Below are 18,577 nucleotides of genomic sequence, written 5' to 3'. Positions count from 1 at the left end.
GAAAGTATCGTCAAGTAGCATTTGTACTCTCAATTTTGCGATAGACTGAAGATACATACAGAAAATGCAGTATAGCTACTTTGCTGTGAAACTAACTGTGGAATATTCTCGAAACATACAGCAGCTAATCGATTATCTGCGAAATTACCTCCCGAGCAATCCAACAAATAAAAAATCGGTACACGAGAGCCATATCATGTTTTCTTCTCGCTCAAACAAAATAATACCCACATCATTCAATCCACCAATTGATTTGTTGAGTATTACATCAGAAGTCTACAGAGAATTGTTATTTTAGGTGAACTTGTGAATGTATTTGTTTAGGAAATGAACACATCTTTGGGGTTTTTGGATTTCGGACAACTAATTTTGTTAGAGTTTTCCAGATTCTACTTCCTGTATTTGGAGAAATTACAAAAACCGTTTATGAAAAAGTGTAATACATTCATTGAGAATTCCGCAGTATTTTATCCTAACGTTAAATAACATTCACCACGACCAAAAAATTATGTCAATGCAGCCTTTAAATTTTCACCCAATTTATTCATGAATTCGAATGTCTCCAGGTAGTCGGCACGCGTCACGCTGGCCATACCTTTGATGCAAATGGCTAAATCCTTCGTCATGGAACCGGACTCGATGGTGTCGATGCAAACCTTCTCCAGTGTTTCAGCGAATTTCTTCAGCTCGGCATTATCATCCAGCTTGGCGCGGTGCAGCAAACCACGGGTCCACGCGAAAATGGACGCAATCGGGTTGGTGGAAGTTTCCTTCCCCTGCTGATACTGACGGTAGTGGCGGGTAACAGTTCCATGGGCTGCCTCAGCCTCAACGGTTCGGCCATCGGGACACACCAGGACTGAGGTCATAAGACCCAACGATCCGAAACCTTGGGCAACGGTGTCGGACTGAACGTCTCCGTCGTAGTTCTTGCAGGCCCACACAAAGCCTCCTTCGGCCTTCATACAATACGCAACCATGTCATCGATGAGACGATGCTCGTACCAAATGCCCACATCCTGGAACTGTTTCTTGTAATCCTTATCGTAGATCTCTTGGAAGATATCCTTGAAGCGTCCGTCGTACTTCTTCAGGATGGTGTTCTTTGTGCTCAGATAGAGCGGAAATTTGCGATCAAGAGCAACCTTGAAGGAAGAATGAGCAAAGTCTACGATGGAATCGTCCAAATTGTACATGGCCATGGCAACCCCCGGTCCCTTGTATTGATGGACAACATAACTGATCGGTTCTCCGCCTTCGGTCGGAGTGAACTTAATCTCCAAATTGCCGGCACCAGGCACAACGAAATCCGTTGCCTTGTACTGATCTCCATGAGCGTGACGACCGATCACAATAGGCTTCTCCCATCCGGGAACGAGACGCGGCACATTCTTACAAATGATCGCCTCACGGAATACGGTTCCTCCTAGAATGTTTCTGATAGTGCCATTGGGCGAACGCCACATCTTCTTCAGTTTGAACTCCTCGACGCGGGCCTCATCCGGGGTAATGGTGGCGCACTTGATCCCGACGTTGTACTTCTTAATGGCCTCGGCGCAATCGATCGTGACCTGATCGTCGGTCTTGTCACGGTGTTCAATACCCAAATCGTACGTGTGCAGTTCGATGTCCAGGAAGGGCAAAATCAACTTCTCCTTGATCGAGTCCCAAATGATGCGAGTCATTTCGTCACCGAGGATATCCACCACGGGTCCGGCCTTGATTTTGGTTGCCATGACGACGGTGCTGGAAGAGATAATTAAACACAATTTTATTGACCCATCAATACGAGTCGTAAACCGTTATCTAACGACCAGAGTTTATCTTGATGATTACGTGCACGATTTGTTTTGAGTTCAAACTCCGATTAACCTCAGCTGTTTTCAAGATAACTTCCAACGACAATAAACTCGAATATATCATATATATCAGCTCATAAAATTAAAAAAAAAGAGAATATGTGGTCATGAACTTTGGCTAGAACAGACACCGTGCAACTACTTTTGCGTATTTTTATCAATACAACAAGCGCATGAACCACAATCTAATCAAATACACGGCCGAACGCTGAGGCGTTGAAGGTTGGCGTGATGAAGCATATTGTCGGGCATAGCATTAACTGCGTAACAACTGTAATTACACATTCTAGAATTTTTGAAGTCAGCCCGTACGAGCGATATTCGTTTTGAATTTAACGGAAACCGGGCTGGGTGAATTAATAAGATTAACTCATAGCAAATGAGCAACAAAATAGTTTCAATCTACTATATATGCAGCTGATGAATGCTGAAACTTGTTATCCATCCCTCGAGACAATCGAAGCGGGTAGTAGTTCCGGTTCAATGGAGACACGACACGTAGTCACTAGACATCTGGTTCAAGAAAATGGGGTCTCACCTTTTTTTTCTTGAAACGGAGACTAAAGAGAAATTTTCACCAATACAGGAAGCGGCGTCGACAATCGAAGCTGGAAGGTCAAGCGCGATGAAATACAGCCCAAAGCGAACCGCACTTGCCGGAATCTAAACCGTGACTGGGCCTGTTTGCTGTAGATATCGGTTTGATACGGCCGTACCGGTTTTTCTTGCGTTTGCCATTGCTCGGTGGTAGTGAATTTTTTAATGTTTGCTCGGTTGGGAGTTCACGAATGGTGTATGAGTGCGAGATAGCTTACGGCGAATTTATAGCCAGACAGTTGCTATAAACTACGCCTGCATGTTATGTTTTGCGTGGCTCGTATGGGAGCTAGGTGTTTTCATTTGATTTGAACATAGGGTAAATGATCTTGGTTTGTCCAATTTGGGGTGTTTTTACGCAACTAGTAAATGCAAATCGATTTTTCTTCATGAAAATCACACATAATCGATACGAGTTTGGGTTTGTTGAAAAGCCCCAAGTCTCTAGATGCTAATACTACCATAAGGTGTTGAAATTATTCAAATTTTTATGTTTTTTAACGATTTTCCTTAAAGAAGAATTATGATCATGGTTTGACCACCTCTGATCATGGTTTGCCCACAAAAATGATCATGGTTTGTCCGGTTTTAGAAATCTCCATTTTTGAATGAAAACATTCGAATTCACAATTAGATGTTGCATTTATCATTGCTTGAGTTTACTGTCATCATATTGATTCATTCATAATTTAGGCTTTCTTCAGAATATTGCCTTTTATTGGGCATTTTAGAAGTGTTCACCTCAACACAATCAACACAGAAAAACTATACTACTGCTATGCGCGAAGCACACCATAAACAAACTGCAGCGCGCCAAGCGGTTGCCATACAAATCATGTGGACAAAACAACATTATTGAATTGGACAACTCATGATCAGAATTGAGTTCTTCAAAATGCGTTAATTTAATGGTTTAGCTATGTAAATCCGATACAAATGGCGAGCAAGCATGATGTTTACAATATTTATAAGTGTTGTAATCCAGAAAAGGTCTGAATACGTGCCAAATAATCATCTGGTGATCGATTAAAAGTTAGCTCGAATGAGGGGCGCATTGACACAAATAGAAGGTGTATTTTATAACATGTGATTTCGTAAAAATATACTATCAAACTACTATAAATCATGTAAAAGGCAATTTCATTTATATGTTTCGAAACATTCGAAGGCCTTATTTGACACAGTAGCGCTGAATTAGAGCATTCAAAAAAGTGGGTAAACCATGATCATATTTTCAACTGGACAAACCAAGATCATTTACCCTAATGATAAAATGTATTGTGACATCATCCCGTTCCATAGCTACTTCTGTTGCGCATTCTCCTCTTTAAAAGGGGAGATGAGATTAAAAAGAAGTAAAAGCTTGCGGAAAACTACCAACTTATTTAGTGAAAAATAATTAAAATAATAGAAAAAATAAATCATGTTCATTTTTTACAGTTCGAACAAATTTATTCTATTTAATTTTAAAAAAAAACAATTCTTTTCATATTGGAGTTTGTTCATAAATGCACAAATTAAAATAAAATAAATTACTAACACTATTGAGTAAACGGGAACATGTATTTAACGGATTATTAATCCCATAGGAAAGTCTATGGTGTCAAATGTGCAGTTCAAACAGTGAATCAGTAAACAGAATACATCGAAACGCAAATCCCCAGAAAAATCAGAGAAGTTCACTAAAGTAGAGTTTGACTAGAGTAGTAGTGGCCATCCTGCGGCCCGCGGGCCGCTTGCTGCCTTCCGACGTTGTTTATGCGGCCCGCGGTCTGAGTTGAAAAAAAAATCATATGAGCGAAATTATGAATACATATATTTGAAAATTCTTCCATACAATTGATTAGAAATAACTTTGCGAATAATTCTTGTTAATCGTGTGTATCCAAACTAATCTTTTTCTGTTTTCTTTTCCGTTTTTTCCGTGCTAATTTAATATTCTGACAATCGTTCTCGTTAGTACTCAAAAGACTTTTCCACGTTTTTGGTTCTGTTCTGCTAACACTCACATAAATTCATGCAAGTAACGGCAGTAAAACCGGGTTTTACGTTGTCAGTTACTCGCTGGCGAGTAAACGTCAATGATCCGAACAATTACGAATGTACTCATACCATGAAATTTGATTTGTGTAAGTTCAGTCGATTAATTTTGACGTAGGACTACGTCTTTCATTTCTATACCGGGGTGTAAAATCAAAGTTTCGAAAACGAAAGCGTTACGCCGGAGACCGAGATTTTGAGCGTTAATAGCTCCTAAACAACTGAACGAAATGGTATGATAAACACTTCATTCGAAAGATAAAATGTCTACGCGTTCTATACTTGTTACTTTCTGATCCAAAAACTTTTTTCAATAGTCTTAAAATTGCTTTCAAAACAGGCTATTGAAATCACCAATCGGTATATAAGCGAGCGCCGCTCGGAAATCCACTCAGTTCAAATTGAACAGCGATTGGAGCATGTTGTCGCTGTTGTGGTGAAGCTCTTCGTTTATCATGAAAGCGCGGATGAACGGTGTCACCAAGAGCCTGTTTGTGCACCTTAGGCCAGAAGGGAATCCATCAGGAGGAGAGTGATGCCACAAACGGTTCCCCGGGAAGATCTCGAAGCAGCCGCTACACACACACATACACGCGCGGAATTCTTTCCGTTTGGATGCCATTCAGTATCGAGAAAGATCCGGAAAATAATCTGCCAGTTCCTCTGGGAATTTAAAAATACATTCATGTGAAAGAGTTTATTTTAATGTTTTCTATCCATGTAACACTGTGACCAAATATTTTTCAATCAAGTACTATTAACAGGTTGTTATCGTGTTAGTATTAACCACTGGTGGGCTTCCAGTATCGAGGAAAATGTGGAAATATCTAATCGTTACTGAAAATAATCTGCTAGTTCCTCTTGGAATTTAAAAATACATTCATGTGAAAAAGTTTATTTGAATGTTTTCTATCCATGTAACACTGTGACCAAATACATTTGGTTTTGTGATTTTTCAATCAATCGCAATTAACAGGATAGCTTCAGAAGATTATTCTTCCCCATCAGTAGGATATTTCGGTATCCAATATTGTATGCGCCCGCAATCGATTATTGCTCAGTCGCCGAAAGTTCCGAGCTCAGAGAGTTCATTCCCCTCTAGTTTGCCTTCCAAATTGCCATCGTAAACCACACCTTCTCTCGATTCAATCACACACAAAAAGCATACTTAAGCGATATTCTGGTGGTGAGACACATTCATTTTTCGAGAGGACATCGACAAGACAACATCGTTGCCTAACGTGCTGGAGGAGGTGGACGGCGAAGGATCGACACATACACGCGCAGAATTCTTTCCGTTTGGATGCCATTCAGCATCGAGAAAGTTCCGGAAAGATCTAATCATTGCTGGAAAATAATCTGCCAGTTCCACTGGGAATTCAAAAATACATTCATGTGAAAGAGTTTATTTGAATGTTTTCTATCCGTGTAACACTGTGACCAAATATGTTTCAATCAAGTGCTATTAACAGGTGGTTATCGAATTAGCATTAACCACTGGTGGGCTTCCAGTATCGAGGAAAATGTGGAAATATCTAATCGTTACTGAAAATAATCTGCCAGTTCCTCTGGGAATTTAAAAATACATTCATGTGAAAGAGTTTGTTTGAATGTTTTCTATCCATGTAACACTGTGACCAAATATGTTTCAATCAAGTGCTATTAACAGGTGGTTATCGAATTAGCATTAACCACTGGTGGGCTTCCAGTATCGAGGAAAATGTGGAAATATCTAATCGTTGCTGGAAAGTAATCTGCCAGTTCCCCTTGGAATTGAAAATTACATTAAAGAGAGAGTTTTTACATATAATACATTTGGGTTTGTGATTTGTCAATCAAGTACAGTTAGCAGGTTAGCTTCTGAAGATTATTCTTCAGAACAAGGTTTTTCGTATCCTATATTGGATGCATAAAACCTTGTGTCTCCAACGTAACGCTCTCGTTTTCGAAGTCCCCCAAATATTCATTTATTCATTCATTCAGAATGGATTTAGATTCAACTTCGAACAAATGATCTCTAAATCAACGATAGTCCTACGTCACCCTTGCGGTTATACCATAGATATAACCCACTTCCTGTTTTTGTATCCAATATTGAATGCATATAACCTTGAGCCTCCAACGTAATGCTCTCGTTTTTGAAGCCACCCAAATATTTATTTATTCATTCATTCAGGATGGATTTAGATTCAACTTCAAACAAATGATCCCTAAATCAACGATAGTCCTACGTCACCCTTGCGGTTATACCATAGATATAACCCACTTCCTGTTTTTGTCGCAGATATTGGTGATTCAAAGCCCATGAAATAATTCTCTAATTTTCTCTATCCCATTCAGTTTCGATGCAGAAAACATGCAGATGGATCTCATTGAAACGCAGTGTGATTTAGAATTACGTGACAAATTTCAAAACCATGATGTCTTGGATTCCTTCTCCAGATATGTTCCAGAAGCAGGATTTCCAGAACTAATAAAACATGCTCATTTTATTACTTCTTTGTTTGAATCCGCAAATATTTGTGAGCAATTATTTTAGTTATGAAAGAATTAAAATCAAAGTCATTCAGCCATATGGCTAAACAATTCCAACATTGTTGCTGAATTTTTTCATCATAATATAGAGTTGTCTTCATAAACAATTTTCGTATGAGACTTTTTCACCACCTGCAAACAAAAATGTTTTTCATTTAAATAGAATGCTAGTTTGATACAGAAAAGCTAATTTTCATTCATAATTTAAATTTTGAAAACGTGTTCATTCCGACTGAAAATAAGCTATTCTTTCACTCTCCCCTAAACTAGTAAACGAAGTTCAATGCCGCCAGCGCGGATATGTCAAGGTGTTGTTTTTAAAAACATTCAACTGATCCGTGGATACAACAAGAATAAGATTTTCATACGAACTTTATTTTGTTTTTGTTTACATGAAAAGTGGTGACGCGAATGCTAGATTGTGACTGCAAATCAACAGACTGCGTCGGGCGAATGTTTTAGTACAAAACGCAAGCAATGACTGCTGATGAGAAGCAACGCACAACGCGGCATTCTATTTCCACCTTATCTCTCACATTCAAGCTGATTTAGATGAAATGGCTCAAGAAAATTAGTTCGAATGAAATCGAAACAGTGTTGAACTTCTCTCTCACCAAGTTTAGTGGTTCCATCGATACTTGTTCTGTTTCCTAGCAACGATAAAGTTCGGTCTGTACATGAAGCATGTGGCAACTGCCACGTTATTTGAATGCGGGAAACCGGCAAAACTACGAGTTTCTCAAACCGTTTCCTATCGATGAACGATTCGTGTTCCATACACTACAACAGTACAAAGAAACAGCTGTTGTGGGCGATAGGCCCATAAAAGGAAGTCCGAGGTCGGTAGGCTGTACAATGTTATCTACGTTTTAATGAACGCGTTCAACGCAATCCTCTTCAAAAACAAAAGTGTCTATCAGTCGAAATTGATTGGTGCGTACATCGATGTGTGATTCATTTATAGACGGCCAGATTGAAGCGAATATGTTTGGAACCGTGACCGGAATAAATCGCCACAGTAAACAACTGCAACAGAAACAACCACTTAGGAAAAGTAGTAGGCTAGAAATATTTGGCGCGGGAAAAACATCATGACCCGCCGTCGGAAGCGACGGTGTCTCGCACGCAAACCTGGGATCCACTGATTGCTCGGTTAGTATGAAACATAGGATACGATCCTTTAGCAATGTCCGACCGAGCTCTAGCGAGCGTCGGACGGTATACGTCTGCCCGGGGCGTTACGTTTGCCCGGTTAATTCTTGTTTTGAAATACAATAGCGCGCCACAATATTTATAGCCTACTACACTTTTTATGAGTGGTGGTTTCTGTTGCAGTCGTTTTCTCCTGCGCTTTATTCCGGAAATCGTTTGGAACGATGCAACAAATTCCTGGAATGGTTAAAAAATGAGCCTGTGGATGTTCTCATTGGAATTACTAATCATCAAAGAATTCTATTGAGAAGCTGCAGCGATTGACGATTAGCCTTAGTGTTTTCGACTCTGCGTGAAGAAGCGAATAAATTTGCCAAAAATCTTAATTCTGGATACTTTTATACCTTCAATAAAAGTTTTGGGTTTTTTATTTTATTTTGTTCTCGAGTTATGAATTTCACAGGTATAGAATTGAATTCTTTCTAATTTAAAATAAAAAGTAAGTCAAAAAAGTACCAGTTAAATACGTATATTTCACATTTCATTTGAAAAGTAGTAAGAAAAAAATCATTGCGGCCCGCACCGTGTCTATACCTGGCCACCACTGGTGACTGGACTAGAGCAAAGAAATTGTCGAGAATACGGCCTGCGGGGCCAAAAGAACGAAAGTGGGAGTGGGGGAACCCGGGGCAAGAGTGCCACCTTAAGCTAATACGCGTTTTTGAATGCCCTTTTGTTATATTTTTTTGCTGGTTTGTTCATTTATACTCTTATTTAGGTGTAGCTATGCATCAAATTGTTCAAAAGTTATGTTTACTATGAAAATGTTTCATTTACAAAAATGATGTTTTTGGCTTGTATTTTTCCAGTACGGGGCAAGAGTGCCACCTCGACGGGGCACGAGTGCCAATCTTTGAAAAAAATAATTTTTGATGAAAAAAGCACTGTGAAATTCACGGTGGTGTCAAAGAACGCAAACTCAAGTTCTGGCGGCGTTCACGAAAACCGGCAAGCCAATCTTCTCCGGCCAATTTGGATATTTGGTCGAAAGAGTGATCTAAATTATTTCATTCTGCGATTTTATACCCTAGGTTCGGGATGTCGTGTGTTGTCAGCCCATAAAATAACTTCTGCATATTAAGGATGTGACTCACGAGTTACTCCTCCTGTTGTTTAGAAAACACAGTTTTAAAACGGCCTAACTTCTGCACATATTTGGCCAATGTTCTTCTGGGCAAACTATATTCCTCCACAACTCGTGATTTACAGAATGTACGGCAACAACCATAGTTTCCATCTGCCACTGGTTTCGGAACGAAATCCGTTCATATTTACAAACCATGACCACAACAAACACAACCACGATTACACTATTTGCGTTTGACAGATCGAATTCGAGGTTACGACTATGGCATTTTTACCCCGGTAATAATGGCTCTTTTTGCCCCGGAAGTTGAGAGATAACAAATTTATTTTTTATTGAATAAAAAGCGTACGATTTAAATTAGTTCATACAGTAAGTTGAAGAAAAATGATTATTCTATTTGTATTTATAGGTGGAGTCATGCAAACTGAGGGTATTTCGTTAATTTGCGCCTGTGCGTTCTTATATAGATTGCAGTTGTAAGAAGCTCAGTTAGTATTTATCTGTTTTCCAATAAAAAATATTTAAGGTTCTAGTTGATAATATGTGAGATATATGCAGTATCTGTATAAAATACAGTTCTGTAGTTAAATAATTGTAAAAGATGGAAATAGGCAAAATAATCAGATGGGCACTCTTGCCCCGGGTTCCCCTAGTTTGGTTGTTAGATTTTCAATTTAGCAAGAAAGATACGCCCAGATTCTGTTCCAGTACAAAATATCGTTCATGACTTACTGCCTCAGGGCGACAATGATTTTTTTCCGATGATAGTTCTCAACTTTCCTTTTTTCGTGTAAAAATTTGACCCCTGGATTGAATAGTATAGAGTTCAAATAATTGGAAAATTTTCCCGATTTTGTCAGAATACGTATACTGAACTTGTTTAACCCCGTCGAATCACACTCGTGTTTATTAGACTATGCCAGAACGTAGGGGAAGAGGTGATAAAATGGACATGCTGTCGCGTACCGCTACCATCCCGTTTCCGAAAAATATTTTAGCCTAATTAAACGTTGTTCATGATATCGAGCGATTTTTACTATACAAAATATTTTTTTTTTGACGTAGGACTACGTCTAACCGGAAGATATAGGGGGTGAAATGGAAATCTAGGCACTGAACAAGTAGAAAAAAATGCAAGATTTGGAACGCTTATAACTCGAGCATTTCTCAATAGATCGCAAAGGTTTTTGCATCAATTGATAGGAAATGTATCTACGCATCTATCATAATGAATAACATTTCATTTTTCTTGAGATAAATAATTGAATAATTGTGAAATATCAAGCACTGTCAAAATGCACTATGTGCCCATTTTTGATTGGTCCATTTTGTGCTCCTCAAATCGTACCGACCAAAACGGGCAACCAGAGCAGCAGCGAAATAGAATGAAGCACGATTGGAAAGGAAAAAGAAAAAAATGAAAGAAACATTGGTCGCAGTCTCACACATGCGTAATTCTCGAGCCAGCCAGTCAGCTTAAAAATCCCCGCTCCGCTGCCGTAACGATCATTCTCATTCAAACCGTACACCACATTGGTTCGCATCACAACACATCAACAAACCAACCCAAGCAGCCATGTCTGGACATGGTAAAGGAGGAAAAGTGAAGGGAAAGGCAAAATCCCGCTCGAACCGTGTTGATCTGGAGTTCCCCGCAAGGGTAGCTAAGCCGAGCGCGTTAGTACCAATGCACCAGTCCACCTAGCCGGCGTTATATAGTTTCGGCCGCCGAAGTGATCGAGTTAGCTGGCAAAGCTGCTCGCAACGATAAGAAAACCCGCATTCGGAACAGAACACATTCGGTTCGGTGGACATCAAGACAACAGGCAGTTGCAGCGAGTGGCGTGTGGCAAACGCAATCGCAAAACGGCATCAGGTAGCAGAAGAAAAAAGTTTGTTCTTTATACAAACTGCTTTGGTGGCAAATCCAGAACAAGGCGGCATCGAGGGCGTTCGAAATGGGTTTTTTCAAAACCACGAGTACTAAGTTTTCTAAATTAAACCATTAAGGCCATTAAGGGCCATTAAACCTTCCAAAAAAGAGTTTAAGAAATACAGTTCAATGCTTTCTAAAACAATATCCAAAATAATAATAAAACACAAATTGATTTTTTCATAATTTGTTTGTCAGGATATGATGAGTATGTGAATTTGGCAGTTGTTCTGAGCTTATTGATTTTCATCAATTCTTAAATTGCTTCTAGATTGAAAGTACAGTAATTTACACTTATCTCGACATTTAGCTAATTGGACGGACCTGTAATGTGACATATTTAGTTGGACATTTTTGTAAACATAGAGTTCGGGGTCCAAATTATGACCCCACATTGAAAGTCGACACTGTACCGATGTCTTCGCAAATGTTCAATTACAGGATAAAATTACCTCCAATCCGATACTGAGTGGTGGTAATGCGACGTGCCATTGAATGTAATTTACTGTAAAATATGTCACAAGCTGGATGGGAAGAAATTTTCCAACTGTGAAAGCTGTGGCGAGTGGCAAACGCAATAGCTAAACAGGAAGGTTTAACCGAACAAGATGGAAATATCGAGTGATAACAAAAACACAACACCAAAGGTTCTTTTCAGAACCATCAACATATTCATAAAGAGTAAACAGTAAACTAATCCATTTTTCAGGTAGATGGGTAGGAGAAGAAAATAAAACAATATATTTAAAATATATATTTAACAAAAGCTGTCCCCTTTGTATAGTCCTACGTCACTCCGGTTATGTCCCCGACATTACCCACCCGTCTTTTTTCATTAAAAGGAAAAAATGTCGTCCAAACGAACATATTTTTTGTGTGCGGAGGTGGTAAAATGAACAATTACACATATCATGCTATATCGGATACATTTTTGCGTTGTTTCTTATCAAAATTTGTTTAAATCATTATTAAAATGGTCGGTACATGTAGAGTCGTAATTGAAATTTTCTAATATATACAAAAACGTAGTAAGAAATGGGTTTTGGTTGGGGTGGCGTATTTTTCCAGGGTTAAAGCCATAACCGGAACCCCTTGAAGAGTGACATGTGATAAGGTAGATCAGCTGCAGAAAACATAACATTGTAAGTCGTTATCCAGTGGTGGCTCTACACCAGGAACAACCGCTCAGAATAAGTTCGAGATCATGAATAGGCTAGAAATATTCTGACTGGGACAAACATCATGGGTATAAGACGGTCTGTGATACCGTGCGCAAATGATATTACGAATTATGATTTTGTGTGCTAAATGTCTAAAGCAAAATACCTATAATTATGGGAATTTCTCCAGATCGTGGTGCAATAGTTTTTAATTGCAATGAATGGAACACTATGATCAGAAAATATTGGTTATTTTTTATTTAAACGTACCGTGCATGCGGGAACCGGTTTATTTTTGTTTTTGTTCTTATGTTGGTACGACCTTAAGACGCACGTCTGTCAGGTTTCAGTGCCATCCGATCATTAGTGCCTGCCTGTACGTCGCAAACGGTCGGAAGTGTGGGCCGATAATATCTGGATTTTGTATGATGATAACGCGTTATCGCACCGAGCCCGACTCGTACTGAATTATTTAACCATACATCAAGTAAATACCATCGAGCAAGCACCGTATTCACCTGATATGGCCCCGTGCGACTTTTTTTTGTTCCCAAAGTTGAAGTTGCCACTTCGTGGAAAGAGAATTCAGTCGATCGAGGAGATCAAAGAGAATGCCACGAGAGAACTAAGGGCTATCCCTTCGTCGGCCTACCAGGGATGCATGGAGTACTGGATCAAGCGCTCGCTAAAGCTCGGTCGGACCTTGCTAAAGAATCGTATCCTATGTTTCAAACCAACTGGGTAATCACTGGAACAGCGGGTCGGTGGTCGACTGGGATCGCGTCATCTTGGCGGCTTAGACCGCCTCGATTCCTTATCCTCGATAAATGAGGACTTCCCATTACATTGACATCAAAATAAATTTCGAAAAACGAAAAAAAACATTATAATTTTCTGTGAGGCATTCATACCCATGTTCTCCCGTGTCACAATATTTCTATCCTACTTGTGACATTACACTTTTTCTGAGTGGTTGTTTCTGTTGCATTTGTTTAGGCCACCGGGGCGATTTTTTCCGATCACGTTCATTGATATATGAGAACGATTAGGCCACCTGATCGAATTTTTATATTTGTTGTAGGATTTTCGTAAACTCGAAATTCGTTTGCTTAGAATCAGTCTTGCTCGTCAGATCAATATATCGTGCTATGAAGGTTGACGTAAGAAACATTGAATGGAAGCCAACGATATTCACATTTATAGCTTTCCGCGGAACTTCCGTTTGAGATCATTTTTCCAGTTCATTAATTCGCCTCTGAAGATGTGAAGAAAGGTATTCGGAAGGTTAACACGAAGAAAGTATCGAGTGCGGATGGAATACCATCACTGATCCTTTCAACCGTTCGTTGCGTGACAGAATTTTCCCAGCTGTATGAAAACGTGCCTCTTGTTCTGATTCATACATCTGGAAACTGTAATAGAGGCGAATGAACTGCAAAGTTTAAAGCCTCTTAAAAACAAAGAAAGAAGAAGAAGAAACTGTAAAGCAAGTAAAGTAAACAAGGTCTTCGAGAAGCTTGTGCACAAGGTATTGTACGAAGTGTCATCTCTGATAGCATGGCTTCATGAAACAACGATCTGCTATTCGCCGTCGACGAATGAGCTGAAAACCATGCTGACATCCATCTTTGCATCGGCCATTGCTAAGGTTCCAGTAAACTGGTGTAAGACCGCTCGGAAGGGCGTCGATGCATTTTTTGTATCAACGAAAAATCTAAGAAAAAATTGGTTCATTTGGTTAAAATTTTAATTTGTTTATTTATTTTGGTTCAATTTCTTCACAACATGGCCTAATTCACAATTTTTCTCCAATTAACTCGGTTCGTGGCTGACTCTCTCCCATTCCGAGGGCACCCCACGCTCACCATGTTTTGTTTCACTCGTACTAGCCGGATTCTGAATGGACACCATTTTCGCAGGATAGTTGTCCGGCATTCTTACAACGTATCCTTTCAGCTTTAATCACTTTCTGGATACTGGGTTCGCCGGTGAGTTGCGTGAGCTCGTGGTTCATTCTTCGCCTCTATACGCCGTCCTCCTACACACCGCCGAAGATGGTTCTTAACACGTTAACATGGTCGTTCAGAATCCAAGTGCTCGCAGGTCCTCTTCGAGTATTGTCCACGTTTCGTGTCCGTAGAGGACAACCGGTTTTATGAGCGTTTTGTACAGGGAACATTTTGCACGATTGCTAAGTCCGTTCGATCTTAAGTGTTTGTGAAGATTATAGTAGGTACGACTCCATTTAATAATGTGTCTCCGGACCTCGCTATTGGTATTATTTTCAGATGTTACCATTGAATCAAGGTAGACGAATTGATCAACTACCTCGAACTCATCGCCGTCGATCACTACACTACGATCTAATCGAGTCGTGTCGTGCTCGGATCCGTAAGTCAGCATGTATTTGGTTTTAGACGCATTGATTTTCAATCCAATTCTTCGTGCTTAAGTCTGGTGTAGTGTTCAGCTATCGTCTCAAACGTTTTACCGATAATGTCTACGTCATCAGTGGAGCAGATGAATTGACTGGATATATCGAAAATCGTACCACCCAAGTTGAACGCCGCTCGTCTCATAACACCCTCAAGCGCAATGTTGAACAGCAGGCAAAAGAGACCATCAACTTGGCGAAGCACCTTGGTGGCCATTACCCGATATTCGCACACGGCACTGTATTCTATCCATGGTAGCCCTAATCAGTCTTGTCAGTTGTCTCCATAGTTCTTTCCGTGTTATTGAATCATATACGGCTTTCAAACTCACGATATTTCTGGAGGATTTGTAGCAAGGTGAAGATTTGGTCAGTAGTAGTCCTTCGATGAAGCCGGCCTGATAACCTCCCACGAATCTGTTTGTAACTGGTGATATACGACGGAAGATGATTTGGGTAAGCACTTTGTAGACGGCATTCAGGGCGATGATTGGACGAATGTTCTGTTTAATTTGTCGCCATTCTTGAAGATAGGACAAATCACCCCATCTATCCAACTATCCGGTGGCCGTTCTGTTTCCAATATTCTGACAATCAGTCGATACAACCAACTTTTCCGAGCCCATCTTGATAAATTTCGCTTCTATGCCGTCTTCGCCAGTTGATTTGTTGTTCTTAAGCTGTTTGATGGCATTCCTAACTTCACCTATCGTTGGGGGCGGTACATCTTCATTATTTACTGCACTAACGTAAACGCTTTCATCGTTATCTCGGTCTTCTGACTTAACGCCAATCAGGTGTCAATCGAAGTGCTGACTCCACCCTTGGGTCTATGCCATACAAATGAAGCATACGTTTCTGCATAACTCGAAAACTAATCAATTAAATGGAGCCAAATTTGGCATGTGAAGGTTTAAGGTGGAACGAAACGTTTCTATGATGAATTGACACCTCTGCTCTCCCGCTCCAAGAGAAGGCTGTCATACAAATGAGGCATAAATTTCTCCATAACTCAAGAACTAATGAAGCAAATAGAGCCAAATTTGGCATGTGTAGGTTTTAGGGGACAAGAAACGTTTCTATTATGAATAGACACTCCTCCCCCTCTCTAAGAGAAGCCTACCATACACATGAAACACAAATTTCTGCATAACTCGAGATTCAATCATACAAATCGAGTCAAATTTGGCATGTGGAGGTTTTAGGGTGCAATAAATGTTTCTATGGTGGTCACATACCCCTTCCCTCCTCTCTAAGTGGAGGGTTACCATAAAAATGAAAAAAAATCTGCATAACTCATGAACTAATCAAGCAAACGGAAAAAAATAATACACATATTTCAACCAAATATGACAATTGAAAATTTTCGAAAAACTCTAAAGGAAAATGGGAAAGTTAGGAAAATACAAATTCGCATATGTTCTACAATTACATAGCGACAAACGTTGTTAGTCCATTTGATGTTTGCGCTAACGAAATTGAATTTTATTCGAAAGTGGAAATGGATTTTAATGTGATAAAATGCACTCATATATCTTCTTCTATCTATATAAAAAATGGATCACCGAAAGTGTTGATAATAGTCAAACTCGAAAAAGGAATTGTCCGGTTTAGGACTGTCATTATTCCATCATATTTTCTGTATCAAACATTTATTCCATGTAACGGAGAAACATGTTATTAGTAAGTGGTTGAAAAATCTGAAAATAATCTGATATTATAATGAAGTGTTTTGGTAGAAGTACTAGGAAATTTATAGTAAAAGGTGATTTTAAATGGTAGATTAGAAGATCAATCAATGAACATTTCTGCGATTGGACCCATGAACGTGTGCTTAGTAAGAAAACGTGAATGTTATAACGAAAAATAAATTTTGGGCGGGACGAAGTTTGCCGGGTCAGCTAGTGTAGAATATGTTCAAATCGATGTATTTGTTGACAATTAACACTGCTGGACATAACACGATTTGATGAGGGATTTTTTTTATAGTATCAGACAGATAATTTGAAAAGGAAAATGGATAGCTTATGTGTTCGATAATTGATCTGCGTGACACGCATTTGAATTATTTCGGTTCGCAAATCAAAAGTTTTTCAATGATGGTCTTGGCAAAATCATCAGTCTTGAATTGATTTTTGAAGACAAAAGTCTACAAGTATTGAAAAAATTTGCAGTTGTGAAACTGTTTAAGCAAATGAACGTTTCGTGAACGCCTTCAAGATGCAAGACTATTGGCAGAAATTATTCTCGGTGTATTTATGAACATATTACAGCGGATTCAAAGTGTTGCGTATATAAACTCATATTTCGTTGCGCAGATTGCTCTGAGATTTGTAAGTTACTGTTCTACAGATTATTCCTAGTTATTGACACGCAACGCTAGCAAAATAAAATTTTTCGGAATTCATCTTCCCAGTAATTTTTTTTCTATGAGGATCACTGGAGATTCGTTTCACGAGCCTGGCTAGTGATTATTGTCTAACATCCGAGTGAGGTCCGCTGATGAGGAACATTTTGTATGGTGAGACGTAGAGGAAACAGCATCCACAGGTTCGGAAGAATATATCGTAGTAGTTTCGCAATGCCTTAGTAAAGTAAAATTCACTTTGACGACCAAAGTAACATACATATTCAACAGCCTTTTATTGCACCAACTTTTTTCAACTTCGCTCGAATCGATTGAAAAGCTAGTCATTCATTACTCGGCTTTGATTTCATATACTCCGCTTTTAGTTTCGCCCTATCCTCAACATCGGGCAGGTAGGGATAGATTCCTCGTGACCGCCGGTCCCGACTCACTTTGTACCAGAAATCTTTACAATTTTTGTAATTCGAGAAATACAGTTCGCATTTCTCCTTATCATAGTTATTAACATTCAAACATTTGTGCACCAGACCCTGCTCGTGCAAGCACGGATTATTCTTCTCTGCGTCGGGATTCCGAGGCATGACGTTGAAACGCTGAGAAATCGGATAGAATTCTAGAGTTGTGTGATTCCTGATGTTTGTAACAATTTGGTGGATATTATATAATGAATGAAATACGATCGTCAACGCAAGGAAAAAATCAAAGTTTACCAAAGTACTTACCTGCACAGGGAAGGTTCGGTGTATAACTGGAAAAAGAATTTAAAATACTGTGGCTAATATTTTCTATTGCTTTATGTTAAGACCGGCTTTTTCCCATATGAAGAGTAAAAACAAATCAAAACAAAAATTTTAAAAATAAATGTCTGTCAAAATATTGCACAGCCCTACAGGAGAAAGAGTGGCAGCTTTATGGTAGTTATACGTGTGGTGTACCATTACCAAGGGATTGCTAAGATGGCCGCCTTTCAGTAGCCAGCATAGAAAATCATGAGCATAGAAATCATAACCTAAAATTCAAAATGAAGTGCTCCGCGCGATTCTTCGGCTGTGATTTGAATTGCAAATCGTCAAGAAAGCTTCCGGATGGGTATCCAAACATCGCTTGCCAAAAAAAAAACTATTCAATGTAATCAGATATTAACATATATGACTCCAAACATTAAACAATACGTGAGCCCCCTAAGCGCGAGCCCTGTTTTATGCTGCCTACGCTCAATTTGCATTGGATGGGATAGGGTTGCCAGAGCCCCGACCATTACAACCAGTTAGTCTTCCTATTCTCGCGCATAGGTCTGACAGACCGAGAATGACTTAAATGGCTGAATTAAATGACTATTAAAATTGGATGAA

At 39.4% G+C, this 18,577-nt stretch overlaps 2 protein-coding genes across 4 annotated transcripts; both read right to left on the bottom strand.

Annotated features, from left to right (window-relative positions):
- Positions 1 to 378: 378 nt before the first annotated feature.
- Positions 379 to 18,087, bottom strand: LOC129765113 (isocitrate dehydrogenase [NADP] cytoplasmic). Of its 2 annotated transcripts, none has more exons than XM_055764993.1 (2): positions 17,948 to 18,087; positions 379 to 1,746 (listed from the first exon to the last, which is right to left on the bottom strand). In XM_055764993.1, exon 2 carries the CDS (start codon positions 1,734 to 1,736, stop codon positions 507 to 509), a length of 1,230 nt encoding a protein of 409 aa, XP_055620968.1. In that variant the 5' UTR covers positions 1,737 to 1,746; positions 17,948 to 18,087; the 3' UTR covers positions 379 to 506. The 2 variants fall into 2 exon arrangements, with proteins under 2 accessions (XP_055620968.1, XP_055620967.1); XM_055764992.1 differs by lacking the exon at positions 17,948 to 18,087 and adding an exon at positions 2,398 to 2,557.
- LOC129765114 (coiled-coil-helix-coiled-coil-helix domain-containing protein 7) lies at positions 17,477 to 18,082 on the bottom strand. 2 transcript variants are annotated; one of them, XM_055764994.1, is made up of 2 exons: positions 17,948 to 18,082; positions 17,477 to 17,855 (listed from the first exon to the last, which is right to left on the bottom strand). In XM_055764994.1, exon 2 carries the CDS (start codon positions 17,804 to 17,806, stop codon positions 17,549 to 17,551), a length of 258 nt encoding a protein of 85 aa, XP_055620969.1. In that variant the 5' UTR covers positions 17,807 to 17,855; positions 17,948 to 18,082; the 3' UTR covers positions 17,477 to 17,548. The 2 variants fall into 2 exon arrangements, with proteins under 2 accessions (XP_055620969.1, XP_055620970.1); XM_055764995.1 differs by having other exon boundaries at positions 17,477 to 17,818; positions 17,948 to 18,071.
- Positions 18,088 to 18,577: the final 490 nt, after the last annotated feature.

This window comes from Toxorhynchites rutilus, chromosome 2 (assembly GCF_029784135.1).
Source record: "Toxorhynchites rutilus septentrionalis strain SRP chromosome 2, ASM2978413v1, whole genome shotgun sequence".
NCBI lineage: Eukaryota > Metazoa > Arthropoda > Insecta > Diptera > Culicidae > Toxorhynchites > Toxorhynchites rutilus.
The sequence above is the reverse complement of the archived record's forward strand: the minus strand, read 5'-3'. Positions and strand labels throughout refer to the sequence as shown.